We start from the raw sequence: 23,500 nt of genomic DNA, 5'->3' as shown, positions 1-23,500 counted from the left end.
TCACTCGGGAGCGGGGATAAAGCTCTCCGGCCGCAGTCCAAGAGAGGAGCGAGGACACTGCCCGGAGAGTATAGTGGACTGTCCGGCTCCGGGACACTCACCGTGGGCAGGGCCGCCCCTCGCTGCGCCCCAGTCCCTGGGAGCCAAGGTGCCCTCACCCTAGGAAGGCCGCGCCGGGACACACCATGCCCCAGAACGTGGTCCTCCCTGGCCCTGCACCCTGGGGGTTCAGGCTCTCAGGGGGCATAGACTTCAACCAGCCTTTGATCATCACCAGGGTAGGTGTTTTCCATTCTTTTGCTCTAAGTCGGGGACTCCGGCGTGCAGCTGGTCCCCCTGGAGAGGAGAGAGTGGCCAGTGAGCCCGTGTGCGCTGGGTAGGTCCTCAGCTTGGAGCGCACCGTTTGAGGAGGCGCAGGAACTTGACAAACTGAGGCTTGGAGGATGCAGAGCAGCTAAGAGAATTAACCAAGTCAGCTCCAATGGTCTCTGCGTCCTCTCGGTCTCCAGGGACTTTCCGAGGAGAGTTGAACTGACAGCGTAATTTTCCTGGGCTCAGAGAAAGCTAGGCTGCGAGGGCGGGATGCCCTCTTGGCCTCCACTTCTGTCTCATTTCAGTAACAAAAGAGACCGGGACCCGGGAAGGAGAGACAAAGTACTGGCACTACTGTTGTTTCTTAGAGTGAGACATGCATCTAAGTGCTTTTCTTGTCTGGATGAAAACTTCAGCAGGGCGCTGTTCACGGGGCACAACCTGGGTCGGCCAACTTGGAACCACTCGTATCAGCCCAGACAGGGAAAACATTACTAATCTGTACTCCTAGGTTTCCAGGCATTTTGAATAAATGTTTTCCAAAGCTGGGAACTTGGCTGAGGAATCATCACCTATAACTCAAACTACAAAGAAAACGGGTCAACTAGTTTAGTTTACCTGATAGAAAGTCACCACTCAGCCTAATAACTCTAAAAATAATGCTGTACTATCAAAGTCAAGCTTTCCTTACTTAACATTCTTTAGAGTATTGTCTAATTGGGAGGGGGAAAAAAGGAAACTTCTGTATTTCTGTCCTGTCAGTAAATTTCTAGTTGGTCTAGTTGATTTTTTTCTAACACAAGGATTTGTCTTAATAGAAAATTAGTTCAATTATCACACATAAAGCATATTAAACCTAATTTAAAACTATAAACTTTATGAATATTATACTTTTTAAGCTTTCTTTTCTTTTCTTCCTTACTGCTTATACAGTATTATAAATGTATACTTTATAATCTGATTTAGTCACATAGATTTTTTATCAAAGCAATACCTTTTAAATTCTGTTCTATTTATACATTTATGAGACTTGGAAACCAATGTCTTTTTAAAATATCTCCAATCATGTATTGTACAGACAGACGCACACCATGGAACATTTCAAGTTTTGTTTTACATTTTTCAAAAACATATAAACACAGCTGACATGTGTTTTTGTATGAGACATGAAAACTTAATATACCCCTAAAAATGTTCCTAAGTAAATTAAGCAGAAAATGGTTCAGTGATCTGGCCAAGCAATTCCTTTTATGGATTTACCAAAGAAAAGAGTTTCCATTATCTCTACTAAGAAATATTTTTTAAAGTTTCTGAAGTATAGTTTTCATTTGTTTGTATTAAATGAAATACGCTTTTGAATCCTAACAGAGGATAAATCACATTTATATTAACTCCTAAAGAATTATTTTGTCACGAAAATCCTTTAAGTGATTTATAAAGGAAATACCTTGCTATTACTATATAACCTGTCAATATGATTCATCTTATGTTTGAAATTTTGAATTGCTGACATTTTAAACAATGTTTATTTAAAGCAATGCTTACATTTGGAGTTGGACTACAGGGGCTATTGGTAAATGTATTTGATATAATGACAATTAGTATTTAGAAAGTCAATTCTTGTTTGAATTTTTAACTCATTACTAATTTGTATCACTCATTTTGACACTTGGTTCAGTAACAGTGTACAATCATATATGATTATTTCACTGGACCATGCATTTTCTCTTCAATTAATTTAACTCAAGGAGAGCAGGTAAAACCAAATTGTTTTGTATCCCAGGCATCCCCAAAATTATGCACATGGTAGATGTATGTTGAAGAAATAAAAGCATATTCACTTGAACTTTTTTTTGCCTTAGTGAACACCTAATTGAGACTATTTCCACTGAAACCATAAGAATACTAAAAACCATTTGGAAAAAAGACTAAAACATATTGCACAAAAATAATTATCAGTGTAGGTAGTAGACTAGGTAGTAGAATTATGCAATTGCTTTTATAATTTTATACAATGTGAAAAGGTAGTAAATAAGGTTGTATATGTAAATAAGGTTATACTCTTCTGTTTGCCATGTACTCTTTTAAGCCCTTTCTATGCACTGACTCACTGAAATCTCACAATAATCCAAAAAGAGTGATATCCTTTTTTGCAGATGAGGAGAGTTAGGCTTCAAGAGATTCATTAACCATTGAGTATATTCCCTATGCTTTGTGAGGAATATAAATGTCTAATCAGTATGTTGTTTAGTACACCTGAAACTAATTTTACAAAAAAAAAAATATTTAAACCAAAGCAAGAGAGAGAGAGAGGGCTTCATTTACCTGCTGATGATCACAAGTGGTGGGCCAGAATTTGATGCCATGTCTACCTGCCTCCACAGTCTGCACTCTGAAGCCCATGCATGTGAAAAGTTCTGCTTATTGTACAGATATTTCCAAACAGGAGTTTTGTGTCATCAATTCATCGCCTGGTCCTATTCGTTCTGTATCTCTAAGATCTACCACTTTCCTTTTTTTCTACCACTGTCCCTCTTCAAGATTTCATAATGTCTCACTTAGCTATTTGTAGCCCCTCTCCAATTTACCTTGTATATTCTTCCCAGCCATCTTTGAGAAATGCAAACTTGCTCCTATTTTTTCCATTCTCAAACACCCTTCAATGGCATCACCAGTTTATAGAGAATACGAGTGGTCTTTACACACATTCATGGTTTTCCCCCTTTGCCCCAACTCAAGGTTCCAACTTCATTTCCTCCCTCTCTCTCTCTTCTCTCTCCCTTTCCTCCTCTCAGTTCATAGGTAGGCAGCGGTGCCACTACTCTGGACTACTTAGGATTTCTCTAACATATATTTGCTCTTCTATCATTTTTCTCCAGAATGCTCTTTCCACCCCACCCCACTGTCCTCTGGAAACCCAGGGAAACAGCACTCCCCTAGCCTTCTTCCAGCAACAAACATTTCATCCATTTGATTACCATGGCTTCTGACCTACAACCTCTCTTCAGATCACACCTTATACCACAGATGAACATCTATATTCCACAAATCATATGCTCCTCAATGCAAGAACTTTCAAATTTGGGTGCTTACTCAGTGCCAAGCACAGTGCCTTGTACATCATATATGTTACAGACACGATATAAATGATGGACTAAATTGTTCACTTTTTAACATAACTATCATAAGTAAGTTCAGATTGTCCTCAAAAATATTCCACAATAAGATGAATGAGAATTGTTTTATTGTTAATTGATTTGTCTATTTTACATAAGTTCCTAAGTACACAAAGAACTGAAATACCAATGCCTGCACTGAATGCCACAAGAAGTCCCATAAATGAGATGTATTGCTCAAGTCAATTAAATCAATTTTTGCCTTCCTAAAAGCTACCCTCCTCCTTCCCTGCCTCACACTCTACAAGTCCAGACTCTAGTGATGCTCCTGGATGGTGGTCCTCCACTCCACCAGAGCTGGGGGAGGGGTTTACAAATGTGACTCTCCCCAACCACTGAAATTACACCCATAACTGTTTACAATCCAGTTAACCAGCCAGGTTAATCCTTGTATCATGAAAGACATCAGAAATAAGGTAAATCAAACACCAGACATTCACAAAAAAATTGAGCCATTGGTTGTGATACCAACAATGTTTAGGAAAGCAATTCTAGACAATAGGTGTTTTAGACTTTGTACAATATGGGTTATGTTGTGAAAGTTCAGTTTGGGAGAGTATGAAGTATTTGCAAACACCATATATAACTGGCCTGAGTATTTCATAGAATAAAGCTTAAGGTTCACATCTCCAAGTGAGCAGCTTTTCTTTTTCTGGCAAGAAAATTCTAAGGAGTCTTTCTTTTTGAAGTGTTTGGACCACCCAGAAAGCGGAGTGGATCTACTGTCATTGCCAACTTACAGATCGTTTGTTTTCACAAATGGTCCAATTTGGAATAAACTACAAGCTTCTTTTGTGCACATGATGGAGAGTTATTGTATACATCTGATGCCAGTATGTCCCTTCCCACTCAATTCCTCTTCCTCCTTCCCTCCACCCTCCTTTCATTCAGAGCACACCCAGGTTTCAGATCACTGTAACCAAGAATGTTATACGGATCTGGGTACCAACATAGTTAGTGTATTCTTACGTTACACAGGCTTTAACATAGAAAAATATATTACTTTCATATAAACTATATTTTAAATGTGAACTTTTGGAAAGAAATGTTCACAGTTGAATGCAATCCTTTTCCAGAATTTAATTGTGGTAGGAAAGTTGATCTAAACAAAAACTTGTTTGATTTTGTTCTAGCAAAGATGTGTCTGCATGGAAGTGCTGGTTCATATGTTTATAACATCCATACCTCCCACAATTATCTATTAAGAGCAGAATGTATTGTATGTGGAAGGCCCTGTGGGGAATACAATTATAACTTAATAGGTTCCCATGCCTTTAGAAGCCCATATATCAGAAGAGAAGGGACATGTTCATAAACCACCATGTTACAACTTGTCCAGGATGCCATGGGGGGGGGGGGGGAGTATGGCCAAAGAGATAGGAGGAGTCAGGGGGAGAGATGACCTGCAGGAGTGGCATGGTAGGATAGTGGATGAGCTTGAGCTATTAAATTAGCCAAACCCATGAGGGAAATTCAGATTTTCACTGGATGTGTGACCCTAAGTAAGTTTCTTATACTTTCTGAGCATCAGTTTTCTCATCTTAAAAGATTGTCTTGAGAATTGAGATAATGGTTCTCAGTAATAATACAATACTAATAATAATAACAACAATACCATAATAGTTTTCAACCCTGGCTTTATATTAGACTCACCCAGATAACTTTGGAAAATACCCGTGCCCAGGTACTACTTACAGATATTCTGATTTAACTGGTGTGGAATATGGCTCTGGAAATGTAGACCTTAGATGATGGAGGGCTTTAGATGACAGGAGAGGCACTGGAATTTATCTGTAGGCAATGGAGAACTAAATGGAGACAGCACAACTAAAGACACTCATGAAAGAGGACTTCCAGAACTGCTTCAGAAAGTGGCCAAGAACAATGGGATAAGTGTGTTCGAAGCAAGGGGAAGTATTTTAAGGGGGATTAATGGCAATGTGTCTTTTACTGTAATAATTTTTTTAAATTTAAACATTCACTGTATTGTTTGATCACACCTCGTACACACACAACCCTACCTTCCACTCATTCTAACCAGAGCTAAAAAAAAATAATATTAGCCTTTTCCAAATCAAGATGGAGTATTATATAACTTAAATCTATTTCATTATATTAGAAAATGTGGGTGAGGTTTTAAAAGCAAATGCACTGAGCCACATTTTCTCATATTTTATCTCAAAGGAAAGCATTCTGGTCTTAGAAGTTAAAAAATTGATAGTACTAATTTTGACAAACTATAGCTAGAGAAAATTGAAAGTTTAAGATTATTTTTAACCCTACAAGTCACATTGAGGATGGAAATTTTATTCTTTTAACAGTGCTGGGTTGGGGAGAATTTCTAAATGGAAAACAGCTATGAAATGCCTCCTGAAGGCTGAGATGCAATAATTCCCAGTTGTCTTCACCCAGATTCTGTCAAGTATCGCTAATGGAAAATGATCGTGATCATTACAGTAGGATGATCACAGAAATAAAGTGAATACAATAAACATTTTAGTGATGAGACTGAAGATCTAAGACACATGGGCATTTACTATTTTAGGAATTTCATTTATCTAGATGAATCTTGAATCTCCCTTAGAGCCACAAAGTTAAACAGAATCAATAACTAGATTAAGCAAATAGAGAAAAATATTGAATTAATGACTGATCCTCAAGTAAAACATTAGGGACAATCTTGTTTATTCCTGGAGCAGTTTTAGGTTTAAGTCAAGTTCTACGTATGTATGATTCTATTTTAATAGTGGGAACTTGAAAATGTAACAATGATTTGTTGACAGTAATAGCCATAATCTTCGAGCATGTAGGGACTAGCTCTTTTTGTTTCATAAATTTTTATTTAAATAGCCTTTCCATTCATTTTTCAATGAATTATTCATTCATTCAAAACACTGGAATATACACTGTGAAGCATTAGGAATATACATAATATTATACATATCTTCAAGAACTTCCAGTGTAGTTGGGAAGACAGATAATACACAAGTAAATAAACAAACATAAAAGTACAAATTGCCTTCCTTAAAGAAATGAACAGGGTGCAATGGTGGGGAATAATGGGGTCGGAGCAGGAGCAGCTAATTCAGATGTTTAGGGAAGTCTCTCTGAAAATGTGACTTTTAAGCCTAGACCTAAAGGGTGAGAAGGAACTAGGTGAAGACTGGCGGAAGCATTTCAGGCAAAAATAACAGTGCATATAAAGCCCTCAAGAGGGTATAAGCTTAGCCTATTTGAGGAACAAAAATAAAATCAGAATAGCTCCAGCGCAGTGGATGAGTGGGAGCAGGAAGGGTAGAAGATGATGGTAGAGAAGTACAGTAGGTAGGAAAAGACCCATGAAGACTACTGGGCCGTGGTAAGTAGTTGGGATTTACCCAGAAAAATTGGTAATAGGTATAGCAATAAAGAGAATAATAGACTTTGAATACTCAACCTGGTAATAATTTCAAATTTGCTACCTTTTAAACATTTAACAACCATATCTTCCCATATCTTTTATAAGTATTCCTTTCATTGCCCCACCCCAAAAAAGAAATCAACATGGTTTCTGTAGAGTATAAAACTGGATCTTGTTTTTTTACCTAATTTGACAATCTCTGTTTTTAAAAAGTGTGGTGTGTTTAGATCATTGACATTTAATATAATTACTGATAGAGCTTAATTAAAATCTTGCATCTTGTTTGTTGTTTTCTATTAGTATTTGTTTCATCTGTCCTTCATTCATGGAGAAGAGGCTGCATGTGGATACAGACTTCCCTTGTGTCTGCGGTTCCCAGGGGTTCTAGACTCTCAATGCTAACTCACATTTGGCTTTTAGCAATTTGTTCATAATTTTAGCTAAATTCTTAACAGCTAGTATGGTAGGCCCATCTTCCTCCGTGCTCTGATACAGGTGAGCCCATGCTTACATTTCGTCTTTCCTTGGAGGCATCTATTTTTTCTTAAATTCCAGGCTAGTTGGTCACCCTGCAACTTCAGCAATCTGAAGAGTTCATGAAAAGTTAGAATTTTACAATATTATAAAGCTTCTTCTTATTCGCAAGGGATTCTCTTTCCAGCTTTCTGCATCCCAGGTGTCACCTCATGTGAATTTTAAACATCAGAACTTGTACGGATGCTAAAGCATTTTCAATTCAAATATAAAAAGCTCCCTAAATTTAGTAAAGTCCTATTCCCAATTATTTTGTTTAAAGCAAAGAAAATAGGATTCAAACAGGGTGTTATGGAAAGTAAATATGAGATGTCATAAGAAATGTGGTAAGAAACAAAATTATCTAATATGATGGAAAAATAGAGTTAATACAATTTATCAATTAACAGCTATTTTAAGTTAGATTTATGATTCCCTGCCCAGTAAAACATTTAAAAATGTTACCAAGCTGAAATGCAAATGTCAGGCATGTAACTCAAGATATTGCAGGATGTTGGTTTTTAAATGATGCCATGATTTCTTCCAGATTACTCCAGGAAGCAAGGCGGCAGCTGCCAACCTGTGTCCTGGAGATGTCATCCTGGCTATTGATGGCTTCGGTACAGAGTCTATGACTCATGCTGATGCACAGGACAGGATTAAAGCAGCAGCACACCAGCTATGTCTCAAAATTGACAGGTGCTCTTAAATTAAAGGTGTTAAAATGTGATCTGTTTGGCAGGAGAACCTGAGCCACAACTTTAAGTGATGTAATCCTCCAAATGAGAAGGGTGTCACAGAACCTAGAATTTTGACTTGCTTTTAATATATCAACTACTTTGGTCTGTTCTTTGCTTCAGTCAGACAGTCTAGTAGTTGTTAACAAACTATTTCTAAAAGGAATTCTCTGGAATGTCAGAATAATGGAAGAGGCTAAAAAATACTTAGCCTCTTAACTAATGTATAGACTAAGTTAATACATAGTCAACTATCTAGTTAATTGACTGAAAATAGAAACATTACATGTACTAGCCACAGGAACACTATACAGTGCAACTAGTTGTGCTGCTGTTCTAAATGTGGTGGTGAATAGAATTTAAAGATTCTCTTAAAAGAATCTCTTGACTTGGCAAAATGTGGTCATGCTAAAAATTGGTTGCTAATAGTGGTATGCCATTGGCTCTTTCGTACAGAATTCAGCCCAGAAAAATCTCACTAGGTGTGAGAGTGCATGTGCACATGAGTGTGTTAGATAATGAGACATTTCTGACCAAAAGCTGTATTAGGAAATTGAACCTGATCTTTTGCCATCAGAGCCCGGATATGAAACTGAATCATGAAAATAATGTTTTGTTATAATGGTTGTTAGTGTATATTTATCCTGTTGCTAATGCATTCACAATTTTCCCTGCTGGTACAGAAGGCACACAGTTGACCTGCCATTTCATGGGATGAAATGGACTCTTTCCCCATATGCATAACCTGTGTTCCTGCCAAGCATGCAGTCACTTAGAAGCACACGTCCCAAGTAGATACATAAGAAGGATTGGACAAAGCACATTTCCTTGATGCCAACAGCAAATCTCCTTCCTGGTTATGACCTCACATGGCCTTCTTAGGTGCATGCACAGAGAGAGATTTTATTTCTCTTCCTCTTTTTATAAGGGCATTAATAGGGCAACATAAGAACCCTATTCTTATGACCTAATCTTACCCTAATTACCTCTCAAAGACCCCACTTCCAAATATCATCACAGTGGGGATTAGGGTTTCAACAGATGAATTTGAGGGGAACGCAAACATTCAGTTCATAGTAGTCCATTTTGATCCATTCTAGTTTTCCCAAAAGTACATTAGAAACCTAAGACTAATCAGATGAGAGAATACAGAATATTGAGCAAGGAATATTGCTTTTGCTTAAATTATCAAGGGTTGATAGTATTTTTACAAACATAATAGGAAATTTAAAAATACTAATACTGGAAGAACCATTAGAATTTGGTGTTTACAAACTTTATTTTATTTATAGGGCAGAAACTCGCTTATGGTCTCCACAGGTATCTGAAGATGGGAAGGCTCATCCTTTCAAAATCAACTTAGAATCAGAACCACAGGTATGATTTTAGAGTAAATGATATTCACATTACACTTCCGTGTAAACGATGTGGGTAACTTGCAAGAGGAAGAAGTGGCAAGTATAAAAAATTGGAATAAGCCACCTGATGAAGCAGTTGTCTGTCTTTACTCTCTGAGATTAATTTATATCATCCATGTCTTCTTGCCTTAAGAAAAAGGAGAAAGATGCCTAGGCAAACATCTTGTTAAAAGACAAATATGTTCTCAGCAGGAAAAATTTGACTATCTCTATGCATAGTCCACTTACTTTTTTCACTTTTTATGATGGACTTCTACCAAATGACCATGAGGTAATCCCATAAGTTTAAGATGTCAAAACAAAGCAAAACAAAAATAGAATCTACCATTTGAAACAGGTGTCTCTAATCTAATACTAATTGTGAACTTTAATTCTTCAAGATCTTCACCCAGATCTTATTTTACATCATTCTTAAATTCTCAGTTATGGAATTCTATAATTAATTTTACTCTATGAAAAGTTTTGCATTGTGGTGATATTCCGCTCATGCAGTTGAATTTATAAGGATAAAAAATTTTCCCTTGAGGCAACTCTATCTACTGAGCTAAATTAATAATCTGATGCCTATCTGACTATGTCTACTCTCAAACACTCCAACAATCTGAAATTAAACCAACCCTCAATTGTTTTGTATGGAAAATGTAATTAAGAAAAAGGTTTTAGAACCTCTACTTAGAAGTTCCCCAAATTTAGAGAGATAGGTATATGAATGAAATATCCCTTTTAAAACAAGTATTCCTACTAAACTGAATATAGTCCCAAAGTGTAGTTTTTCTATAGATCTAATAAAAATGAACTGAAAACATATTTGTAATTTATGCTTCAGCAGTGTTTCCCCTTTCAGTATCATCAATATGGAATTTGTCCTTCAGGCTTTCCGTTTGTCTCTATAAGCCTCCATTTTCTTTGTAAAATACATGTAGAGTAACATATATACATGCATCTCATAGGGCTTCTCAAACATTTAAGTAAAATAATATAATAAAAGAACTCGGCATGTTGAATCACTCATAGAGATACTGAATGATTGGTAGGGTACCTCCCTCCTCCCCCCTCCCCCATCCTTGTCCCCACCATGCTGTCATGAGAAGGCCTTCTGGCCTTAGGAATCTGCCTATATGATAGGGCTTCCTAGAGACAAGGAAGGCCTTCCTCATTACTATTATCAGGGTCATTCCAAATTACTTTGGATTAAAACTTTATTTTTTCAGTTAAAATACTCAATAAATAGCTGACAAATGAATCAAAGTAATGGGAGGGTCAAAAGATAAAATTGCATTTTCTAACATTGCCCAGAACCCATTCTGGGAACCAGTCCTCAGAGGGTGTTCTGCCACTACCTCCAGCCGTTGCACAGTAAAAGTGATTGTGCGAGGTGAGTGGACTATTTAGGTCAGATAAGGGTTCTGCTCTTCAGAGTAAGCAGGTAAGAGATACAATGGATGAGATGGGTAATAAATGTGGTAGGAAGGGTTTTGAATGCTGATGGTGGCTTACCCTGGCCTCGCTGGTGGGTTGGTGAATAATAATACCACTAATCAATATTATCTTTGATAGAAGGAAAGGGTGGAAGAAGAAAAAACAGAGTTCTTGAGGTACAGCTGTCACTTGTAGATAGCCCTTTGCAGTAATGCCCAAGCCCTCTCATTTCCTCCTGCCCTTATCAATTCATCACTTAGAGGCAACGCATGAGAAAAAGAGATCATATGGTGCTTTAAAAAAAAAAGGAAATTGAAAGCTTGCATAGATGCATTTCTTTGACCACACATTCTTTTATTATCATCAGGATAAACTGAATAGAATTCTGAATTTTTTTTCCATATATAGTACACATCCAAAATTGTACTGCACCTTTTGGCAAATTATTTTTCCCTTCAAAATTTCACCTAATTTTTTAAACCCAATTTTATCAATGTGTGATGCCAAAATATAGGGCCAATTAGACAGATTTGAGGAAAGTTTCAAAGCCCCAGTGATCCCTGATCATGTAGCACCGCCCCCTCTGGCATGGAGGTGGCTGGCTCAGCAAGCACTTACTAAGCACAGGGTGAGCTTAGCAGAGATGGAAGCCTGTGTTTTATTAACATCTCTCCAGAATTGGAGTTTAAGGGCAACTGCCTGAGTTTTACAAGAGGCCCCTTTTGTAAATTATGAGTATTCAACTATGACTATAGTTATCCCAAGAATTAGATTTTAAAACATAATCCTAATTTTAAATACCCTGACCTCTTGTCAGTCATGTGTTAGCCCATGTGCCCTGCAATTTGGGGCCAGACAATGTGGATCTTTACGATACTTCAAATGGGGAAAAGATAGAGAATGAGGTAGGTTTTCTTTTTTAAAAAAGGTAAGGACTGGGTTAAGGGCTACAGAAGCCAGTCAGATGGAGCCTTTTAACAGTCCTTTAGTTTGAGTCGTGACTAATTCTTACTGGCACCCTCTACAAGAGGACATGTTTGAAGGGCTCAGAGATAAGAACCTTTTCAGTTCATTTCCTAGTGGATCAAAGGATGCTTGCTTCTTATATCCTCAGGCCATATTTATGCGTGATCAGTTCATAGAAATTGGCATTTCAGGACAGACATTCCCTACACAACACAGCTAAATTTCAGCACAACCTCTGCTATCCAAAAGTCCGATAGCATAAACTGAAAGAAAATGCAGTGATAAAACCGAACAATGAATTTAATTTGCAGAATGAAATTAGAGAAAAGCTAAACTGTGGATATGTTTGTATTCTTCTTTTATTTTTTAATTTATGGAAAGAGATGTCTCGCCCCCCACCTCCACCCCACCCCCACTCCCATCAAATGAGAACTCTGCAAATAAAGCAACCCTCTGGACAACAAAGGTTTATCAGTATGAGAAACAAATGCCATTAATATATCATGCCTTAAGATGCCATTGTAGATGAATCGTAAAATGCCATTGGGCAATACAACATTTCAGTTCTTGTTTCTCAACACAACTCATACTATATTGTAAGTTATGTGACCTTTACCATTGGAAAAAAATGCTTTTTTTCATTTTAAAAGTAATATATATTTGATGGGGAAAAAATCCATTACTATATATCCTACCATCCAATCCCAACCACAGATAATAAAGTGTTAGTGTATTTGTTTCTAGTCTTTCCCCTATGCATAAGTTTAGGCTTTGAGGGCTTATTCTTACACAGTTATAGTAATAATTGATACAAAATTTTAACATCTATTTTGTTCATGTTGCCATGCAAATATGAAATAGTTAAAATTTGCTTTTTATGAATTTAGACTCAAAACCCTAAAGGCTGTCATTTAGATCAATCCCAGCCATTGAATAAACACCTTCCTTACTATCCTGAACCTGGCTTGTGAGCAGACATATGCATTTTTCTATACAAAGCATTGCTCTAGGCTCAAGGTATGTTACAGTTCTTTGTCTTCCTTCAAAGCTCACTTTTTCAAAAAAAACATTACCTCATCTTTGTTTAATGTTATTGAACAACTCAAAAGTATAATGTAGCTATCACAAGACAGGAGAGATGCTTTTCAGAAACTAAAACTGGTACTTTTCTAAAGGAAACGATAGTTATTTCCACTTCCATATAAAGGATTGCATCCTTGCATAGAAGATATGATAATAAAGATGCACTATATGCATGGTCAGGTGGAGTATGGGTTGAAGTTGTTTATATTTTCATAACTTTATTCTACAAGATTTGATAACTGGACAACAGCCTACACAAAGCAAACTTTCATAATCCCCATTTCTCTAAACTCTTCCCCGATGAGACATGGAAAACACTTGGAACAGATCACTGCAGAAAAAATAATTATAAAGGTGACTTTTTTAAATTTGCAGGGTGAGGATGAGGCAGGGGGAGTGATTGTTCATAAATTCCAAACATGATAAAATATAATCATTTAGTCATTGTGGCTTGATCAAATATACAATCACTTAATATAGTGTTTTCCTTATTTCCCTACCACTTTTCTTATAAATAAATATACCGGGGGTGCCATAAAAATGTATGCAAGTGTACACTTTAGTTACCGTTGCTCAAGCAGTGCTTCGCCGTAATCAGAAGTGTCTGGACGCTGATGGTAACCACTTTGAGCACCTCTTGTAATTGCGGAAGTCAAATGTGACTTGTATTCATCTTTTGTTATCGGTATATATTGAATATTACAGTTTTAATCTTTTTTTTCCTTTCTTAAAATTGTATACACTTTTTTTGGCACCCTCTGTATATGTATATTATCAAACATGTTCCTATTGGAGTTGGCAATTGCTTCAGTGTCAGGCTCAGTCTTCACTTTTGACAATGTCTCCAAGTGAGAAACTAAAAGGTGAATTGTCTTTGAATGCTTTCCTTGCTGAGGTCATTCCAAGACTCGGGAGATTGTCAAGAGCTGCGTTCCCCGATATCATCGGATCTCTGTCAAGTTTCTTGGCTTTTACTATGGCAACTCTAGCATTTTATGAATTCAAAATATAATTCCTTAATATAAGCTCCTAACATTTGAAAATAATATTTAAAAATTTAATTAATTACAAAGATTACTTACTGAATTCCTAAGAGATAAGAATCATCTGGATGCTTTTGTCTGGGTAGAATAAACACAAGAGCTGGACTATATTAACTGCCATATAAAGTTTTTATTGGTATTTTCCATGACTAATTATTTTCCCCTATAAATGAAAAGAAATGAAAGTGGAATAGCAAACGTCTAATTGGCTTTGTCTTTCGATTCTGTTTAACCATCAACAGTGATGTAAGACTTGGACAGAATGCTGCCTCTCACTGCCATACTTAAATTTTTCGTTTACCTTTGGCATATACATTTCATTGTGCTATTTTGGAATGACTTAGAGTCCATAAACTAATGCTTTGCAAAGCCTAAATACGAATGTTTGAAGCCTATATTAGAAACACTTCCTTTCAGGATCTGAGTAGAAAATAGAGGGATATTTTTCCCTTAACAAATTACACATTTGTGACTTTTGCAATATATAACCAAAACTGAAAATGACAAAGAAAAAAGTTTGGAGCTGATTAACTTATCTGCTGCTATTTAGAAGTACCATTAGAGGTTTTTTTTTTTCCATAAACCATCACATTATGTTAACTAGTTTTTGTAGTTTCGGTTCTATTTACCAAAGTCTGTAAGGCATATCATATTGTTTTTTAAAAAAATAAAAGTTAAGTTTCATATTGTTTGAGTCCTTCAGTCCTGCCTGATTCACTCTTTTAATAAGCCTGAGAGATTTATAATTCACCAAAACTAAATTAGGCATTTAGACAATTAGCCTTCTGTCTTCTTTCATATCAAAAAGGGTAACAAAGCTTGAATCATGGCCATTCTCATTACTTACAATTATTTCCAATTCATAATTTCATGACACAATAATGTTTAATCATAATGGTTAATCATAAAACACAGCCAATCCAAATTCATTATTCAATTAGCCAAAACAATCAGATTGTACCACTATATAAACATTTGACTCCATACATTTTCACATGTTCTGGGATTCAGCATTTTTCTAAAGCCATATTTGGTTGTTTCAGCCATTCAGCTATCTAATAGCAGCAACTCTATTGTCACCCAACCAACTCCTAGGCAGTGAGCCATTATTCTGAAGGAAAAAAAGAAAAAGGAATCAGAAGCTAGCAGTCAATTCAATCAATAGTCCCATAAGCTAATATGTTCAACTCAGACCTTCTTGTCAAGCTGAGGAGGCTATTAAAATATGCTGCCCAAAGCTGATGAGAAAAAAACTGCTCTTGACCATGTCACAGGTTTTCAGGTATCATGAGATTTGGGGCTACTGGAGTCAGTCATTTGACACTGCGCCCCATTTGCCTTATCATAACTTTTTTTTTTTTATCAAGTTGGCTTTGCCAATAGTCTATATGGGGACATCGGAGGTATGTGTGGTGACTGTTCAGAAGAACCCAAAAAAAAGCATTATGCTGCTTAGGTCCCTCAGGAAGTCGCTGGTGTTCTCCAGCACGAGGATCTCCATGCAAAACTCTGGTTCCACCCCTAAAAACGGGAGATCGTTTCTTTTCTAACAAAAAAAGCACCATTTCACAACTTACTTGTCTGTAATGACAAGAAAGAAGCAATGACATAAAAAAAGAACACTACAAGATATTTTTACTTTTTAATAAAAACAGTCTCTTTCCAGTAACATTGCAAACAATCATGTTTGTACTACTTGAAATCTGTGTGAAACACTGGTGACACATTCACAGAAGTAAATGAAGTTCATGTGAATGTGTGAGTGAAAATATTGTTGTAAAGATTTGTCTTACTAAGTCTGCCAAATGAAAAGATTTGGAAAGAGAATTAGCTCATGTGTATTTCAGCATTCTAGTTCGGTTTTCTTCTGTTGCTTAGAAGAAGAAGAAATTATAACTTTATGAAATTATAAATCTATATGAAAATTGGAAAATGTGGTTCCGACATTAAAAAGTCATAATACAGAGTTTCAGATCGTTCAGGCATATTTCAAGCTCAGAATTTGGGACTCTGATATTTGGGCCTTTTCCCCAGCAGTAAAATGAAAATCCTTTTGTGACTCATATACATGAGCTATCTCTGCATTAGTGACCTTAGTCTTTCTGGGACTAAAGTAAATGCAAAGAGTTCTTTAAACACACAACATAAAATCATCACAGTAAAAGGGGGTGGGGGGGGAGGCAGTTATAAACGTTATTCCTGCTTTCATAAGGAAAAAGTCTTTCAATTCTTAGTATTTTTTCTTCAGTTAAGGTTATAACTTAATCCAAATTCAGAATTTTGTTTTTTGTTGTATTAAGGAAAAAATAAAAACAGAACATTTACTTGAATTAGTTAAAATGATTCAGTATAGTTATTCATAAATGCTCACTCCCTTTTTGACTGTTTTATTCCTCCATTTCCTAAAAATGGGGAAAATTTTATTAAAATATTAACAGAAGAGAAAGCATGTGTAAATTTTACATGAGAAAATGTTAAGTAGAATAATTTTTCTAAGCCCCAAATCTCACTTCTGACACAAAATTTTTGTGTGTTTAAATGAGCCATATGAGAATTTTTTTTTTAAGTGATAGATATAGAAGTCAGTAGGGGCAGACAAAAGATACAGTGTTTGGATTATTTTGTAATATTTTAAATGAGATCAATTCCTTTGCCCCTTACCACTGGGTGGATGAACGTAACACATGTAAATTTCCCGGAAAGCATAGAAAGGTTTATATCTAACTCCTCTTTTAACCTTGCCATTAATCTCATAGTGAGTAAAGAAGCCTTGACTAACAATAGAAATGCTGTTGGTTTGCTCATTAATGGCTTTGTTGTGCATTCTGTGGCTCTGTGTATTTTGTCTGCCATTGTACAGGAGTTCAAACCCATTGGTACCGGGCACAACAGAAGGGCCCAGCCTTTTGTTGCAGCAGCAAACATTGATGACAAAAGACAGGTAGTGAGCGCTTCCTATAACTCACCCATTGGGCTCTATTCAACTAGCAATATACAAGATGCACTTCATGGACAGCTGCGGGGTCTCATTCCTAGTTCGCCTCAAAAGTAAGTATCGGACTCGGTCTCTGGCCACCATGCTCTTAACAGTAACAACACGGTTTCTTTTCCTTTCAAAAGTCCAGCTCTTGCTGTTTTATTTTTACTTTCCTGAAGGCATGATCAGATTTGTACTTTAAAGACAAGCATCTAGAACATGGTTCTAATGTTCTGGAGTCCAAGTGGCCAGTTTCTGAACATTTAGTGAATAGGTGGTTAAAACGAAGAAATCGCTCTGGTTCCATCTTCACCCTTCTTAGTCTTGTCAATATCTGGTGGTAAATAATCTGGTCTGTACAATTATTAATTTGTTTATTAATTTTATCTAAAAATATATATTGGTCTTCCACTGAGGGATGTTTTAACCCTTTGTTTTTACAGGATGTGAACTACTTTGAACACAAGCACAATATTCGGCCCAAACCTTTCATAATCCCAGGCCGAAGCAGGTCATAAGCTTGGAGATTGTGAAGTTTGGAATGCATGTTTCTTTAATAAATCCTTACTAATCATCAAGAAAAGTAACTTTTAGGTGTTTGGAGTGACTTTTCTCATTTTGAAGCTTATCTCAAAAGCAAAAGAAACAAAACTCACTTAGCAGAGAAAAGAGCCAACTAAACTCAATTTTCAAGAGTAAACATTGACAAGATTGTAGAGCTTGAAATGTTATGCAGTCATCACGTATATTTATAACTAATACCCCTGAGGATCCCATCCAGAACACAGTGACCTTTGAGGGAGGCAGATGTATCCTATCCCGGGTCAAGAAGGCCGAGCCAGCAGGAACAAAAATGGAATCCACCCTCCCCTCCCCCATTTGGGAGTAAGGAAGCCAGTGGGGCAAGTGTGGGAACACTGGTGTAGCTTTATAGGTCAAACAGACAGTCATCATCCCAACTCAGCACTAACTTCTCACTACACCGTCAGAGCCCACTAGGTAATCCCACTCATTCTAACTGTTACATAAAAATTAACTTGCATTCTGGATACTTGCAAAGAAAGAGAGGCCACTTGAAAAGGAACTTTTCCACTTAGGGGAAATTGAGTAATAAAGAGATAGATTAGTTACCCTCGCGAATAACTGTGTGCACACTGGAATAACAATGAGCACGCTCTTCACTGCTGTCTGTCAATCAGAGAAACAGATTATCTTCAGATGATCCTTTTCAAATACCTTCTCTAGAAATTGAACTCCAACCTACGAGGGAAGAAATTAATGCCCTGTAGTGCCACATCAGGAAATAGTGACTTCAGGAAGCCTCAAACCCATTCCTCTGACCTTAGAGATATCAGTCAGTCCAGAGAAAGGAATTTGCTCGTTAGGCTCCTTGATCCTAATAGGTTAGGAACATTGAAAAATGATCCACATTAGGTGTTTCAAACCAGGGGCCATAGGTGGATTCATTCACAGACAATGTTTTATTTAACTTTCCGGGTATTTAACAAAAATGAACTTAAGTAAGTACCTTTAAAATGGAGCTTCTACTCCCTAGCTTGTCCAAATAAATGCGCATCACTCCTCAGTGTATGATACCTGGCCCATTTTCATAGGTGTGTGGCCCTGCTGGGCTCTGGAGACATCTGAGTTTATGATGCCTGCTATGTGGACGGTCAGTCATCACATGACATATGATGTCCACGTGTAGACCTTTCCATAAGCTAGAGTTGGGACCAGAGGATTACCTCAAAATAAGCCAGACAATTTTGTGATACCAGACTCAGAAAGAAGCAATGGAGTGAAAGAGTAGGAGAAAGATGCCAAAAAAGTAATTACTACAAAATACATCTTCCCTCACTAGAATGGAAGCAATCACTGTATCTCCCACACCTACATGCAGCTGGAACAGAGTAAATACTCAATAAATGTTTGTTAGATAAAGGAACAAAATTCGAAGAGTACCTAATAATATTTCCTGAGTAGCAAGAAGAACCAGTAGCTATTATCCCTCCCTCACACTTGCAACTTGGCACAATCCATTTTTACTTCTCTTTGTTCCCTTGATCCTAATCCGTTTTCCTCTGCACCTTTTCCCTATTTCTCTATATTCAATAGCTTCCCAACTTCACTCCCAATAACAGAACAACATGAGAATAAAAGTTAAAAAGCTATGTTACTTTTGAATACATACACACACACACACACACACACACACACACACACAGAGGGTGCCAAAAATGTACACACATTTTAAGAAAGGAAAAAACTGTATTAAAATTATGCTGATGGTAACCACTTTGAGCACCTCTTGTAGTTGCAGAAGTCAAACGTGACTTGTATTCATCTTTTGTTATCAGTATATATTGAGTATTGCAATTTTAAAACAGTTTTTTTGTGTATATATTTTGGGGAGGCACCTTCTGTGTATATATATCTTCCTAAAGAAGCACAGTTACCTAATACACTTGCATTCTTTTGAAGTTAGCATAACTTAAGTTCACTAACTATAGGACTCAAGGAGGCTTGAATAAAAAGATACATTAGAATAACACATATCTTGCCTTTGCTAAAGACCAATAACATTTAATTTTATAAAAGCCCAGGGCAAGTCAGAGACATTCAGGTATGTAATGCCTTTTTTGTTATATTTTTACTTTAATTCAAATCTGGTGATAACAACGAGCTACTCATTATTTGCCATTGCAAGGTGCTTTTCAATATAGCTGAATTTAGAAGAGGGGAGAGGAGAAAGAGGAATGAGAGAGTTGCTTAAAAACAGGTACCAGGACCCAAATCTTAAAGAATTGTAAAAATGCCTCTACTATCTTCCCTTTCTTTCTGTGCCCCCTCACTACCTGCTCTAGCTTCTGAATTTTTTGTTCTCATCGAATGATTCTTCATCAAGGTGGAATTTTGAGTGGCTACCTACCGCGCTATAGCTTCACTATTAATGACCAACTTTTTAATTAGAAGTAAGTTGGAGATGCTAACTTGTTAATATGTTAACCTCTCTAGGGTCTTTACTACTAGTTATGGTTCTTTTAAACATTTCATTATAAATCAAGCATACTAAAAGGCCAGTATTTTTATACGCAAACATGTAAAATTTTAAAGCCTAAGCTATCATTAAAAATATGAACATGGCATTTTTATAGTACCAAATGATAAAATACAATCCTGTGAGTGGTTTTGGCCAAGTTGCTTCCAGAACCATGTCCCTAAAAGTCTGTACACACACCAGGGAAATTAACTTCTGTCTCTAATGATCTAACCAGGAGCGAAGTAATTAGTGTGTCATCAACCTTACAGGTGGTCTTGCCAAGTCACTAAGTCAATGTCAAAAAATGTCATTAGCACCTACCTTTCCAAGTCACAGGAATAGATCATGGTGACCCATGATGATAGTTACAGTGACTGGAGTCTATGAAAATTATTTGATTTAAAGCATCGGTTCAAGAGATCTTTCAAATTGTCCCAGAAATGTATTAAAATTATTAAGTACTCTTGTTGCTTATAGTTTACTTCCTATCTATTCAATAGGCTTGGGTCCCCTCAATAGAATTATAAAGAAACAAGGGAATACAGGCACAATCTTTGCTTAAATAAAGATATATACACAAACATGCATGTGTACAAAAACACTAACAGAAAAGGTTACTAATTACAACTGTAAAATAAGGCGTGTCTCTAAGTTCCGAATTGATCCTAGTTTCTCTGTCCACTCTCTGGCACTATTCCTACACACAGTAAGGTCAGAGTAGGAGTTACAAATGCTTGTTGAAAAGGTTCACTATTCTCAGCCTAAATCTCCAAAATCCCTAAGTTACAATTTAATAAACTTTATTATACTTAGATCAGATCAGTTATTATCCCGACTAACTGCTACAGCTGAAATTTTACTTCTATTCTTTTACCAACTGAAGTCAATCTCAGGAGCCAATGTGGTGCTGAGCCTGTGAACATGGTGAATAAGCCACCTGATGTTCAAAGACTGTTTCAAACAGGTTCTCAACAGCCAGGGGAGTGAAGGAACAAGTCTATATTTACCTGCCTAATTTATGCTGCGCAGGTGATTAAATTGGATAACACAAGACAAAAAAAAAAATTTTATTCATTTAGTAACATGAGTTGTCCAGACTCATCAGGTTGCAACATTGATGAAGTCAACAAAATCAATGCCCCAAATCCTTTTGACCTGTGCTTTCCGTATGGGGCTGAGGTTGGCATTAGTAACCCTAGAGATTAAATGCAGATATGAGCCATACTTGAGTCCTGAGAGAACACGAACTTTGATATGAACACACCATATAGTTTTTTTCTCTGACTTGAGTTTACAGCAACACTAACCTGCAGGCATGACAGAAGTTTACATTAATACTAACATTTCTTGTGGCTTTGTCTTACATGACTGTGCTTTGAAAAAGAATCTCAGCGTATTTCATTTTCTCATTAAATGCATTTCTCATGCTGCACTTAAATGCACGTAGAAAAATGACTTTTTAGTCCTCGGCATGTCAGTTCGGACCAGCCTCCTATCTAGCTTCAGAAAGAATATGAGCTCTCCCTAGTTGCTCTAATATTGCATGACTGGCCTCTCTGATGTTTTAATAAGAAGTCCCCTCAATTTGTCTGTAAAATGATAAATATGCATGAAAATATGTGTGATTTCAAAATTTTACATGAAATAGCTATATAGAAAAGAAATATATCTTAGCCCTAGGTAGCATCCAAAGAGACCAAGATCATCTTATTTGCTCTCTAATCATTCATTTCAAGGTGACAAGCATTTGTTGGCTGTTCTAGAGCCTAAATTGAATCACTGAACCATTTTTTAAAGTGGATTCTCCACAAAATTAAAGAATGAAACTAGAAAGAGTTAAAACAGTAAAATGTTTACAAAATCGCCTTAAAACATAATCTTTATCACATAACCTACAAGTTGCCAATTACGATTCAATTAAAGCTCAACTGCATTTCTGAAATATATTTATTTTGAAACGTTTGGCCTAAATATGTGATTGAATCTTCATGCGGCATATTCAGTTACTATTTGTGAAGGATCATTCATAAATATTTTAATTTTAAATATTGTGCCTCAGAAATGTAAAGGCATGCCCATCTAATGTAATTTCCCTGTATTATTTGTCTGTGACTTTGTTAAAATGATTTGTTTAAAATTATTTGGCCTATTTTTACAAAGTGAATAGAGTAGCATCATTTCTGCTTTTTATACAACTTGTTCATGTGTCATCATCAACTTACACCTGGCCTAGTAGAACAGAGCCCAAAAAATGCAACATCACCTGTACCTTTTAATTTTGTTAAACTTTTTTCAGTCATGAATTTTTAAACGTTTTTCCCTTTTTAAAAATACATCATAGCCAGAAACAAACATTTCGTTTTAATTTTATTTAATTCACCTCTTACTTTTGGTCTTCAATTCCTCTTAACTTCTCTATACTTGTTCTCTGTGTTCTCTTGTCTGGTTTTGCTGGTTCCTGTGTCATCTCTGTGTAACGTGGTCATTAACACAGTGGATGCAGTACTCCGTCCGGTATTGACGGTAGCAGTGGACGTAGCACCCCTTCTTCTGTCAGTACTGTTAGTACTATTTGCCCAGGTGACTTGAAAGTTGCTGCTAAGATGGCCCCTAACATTCCTTTGGAAATGGAACTTCCTGGTGTGAAGATTGTACATGCTCAGTTTAATACACCTATGCAGTTGTACTCAGATGACAATATTTTGGAAACACTTCAGGGTCAGGTTTCAACAGCTCTAGGGGAAGCACCCCCAATGAGGTAATATGAATCTTTTTGAACCATGGGCATATTAACTAAACACATAGGCAATGTCAACATTACTGGTGTTTGTTTGTTTTTTTTTAACATTGTCTTGATTGAAAGAAAGCTATGTGAAAAGCTAAAGAAAAAAATACTAAGGCTTTACTACAAATATCTAGGCCTAATGATAAAGGTGATTTGAAGAATTAACTAAGTAGAGCTTTATACAACCGATTGCAATAAACTGAAATCATGGAAGGACCAAATGTATATGTGTTTTGAAAAGCTACAATGTACTTTACAAATGTCTGATACAATACTTCTCAAAAGTAATTAATAATTAGTACACTCTATGCTTCTCCTTTGGGGGTCAAAAATTGGGGGGTCCAGAGGAGTTTTAAAAGAGATGACACTTCTCTCTTCTAATAGCATGTTGTGGAGAGGTAATTACTTTATTTTTCCATTTAAAGTTTCTGCCATGAATAAGGGTTTAAAAGTGAATATCTCAAGTTATTACTACAGATATTTAATTTCCAGTGGTCTCTATTTTGACTTCTTCTTTATTATGAATATTTATTTAAAGTACTTTTGCCACCAATTTTTTTCAATTAAAATATTTATTATAATATAAAATCTTTTTATTTTTTTCAATACTACAGAACCACTTTTTATAAAT

General features: G+C 36.4%; 1 protein-coding gene across 1 annotated transcript in view; it reads left to right on the top strand.

Moving 5' to 3' along the window:
• Positions 1-23,500, top strand: part of PDLIM3 (PDZ and LIM domain 3) — a 29,313-nt gene continuing 5,813 nt past the window's right edge. The window contains exons 1-5 of the mRNA XM_019667180.1: positions 1-278; positions 7,949-8,100; positions 9,431-9,515; positions 17,488-17,555; positions 22,579-22,842. Coding sequence (XP_019522725.1) covers positions 186-278; positions 7,949-8,100; positions 9,431-9,515; positions 17,488-17,555; positions 22,579-22,842 — 662 coding nt within the window. The 5' untranslated portion in view covers positions 1-185. The remainder of the gene's footprint in view (positions 279-7,948; positions 8,101-9,430; positions 9,516-17,487; positions 17,556-22,578; positions 22,843-23,500) is intronic.

This window comes from Hipposideros armiger, unplaced genomic scaffold, assembly GCF_001890085.2.
Source record: "Hipposideros armiger isolate ML-2016 unplaced genomic scaffold, ASM189008v1 scaffold_488, whole genome shotgun sequence".
NCBI classification, from domain to species: Eukaryota; Metazoa; Chordata; class Mammalia; order Chiroptera; family Hipposideridae; genus Hipposideros; species Hipposideros armiger.
The sequence above is the reverse complement of the archived record's forward strand: the minus strand, read 5'-3'. Positions and strand labels throughout refer to the sequence as shown.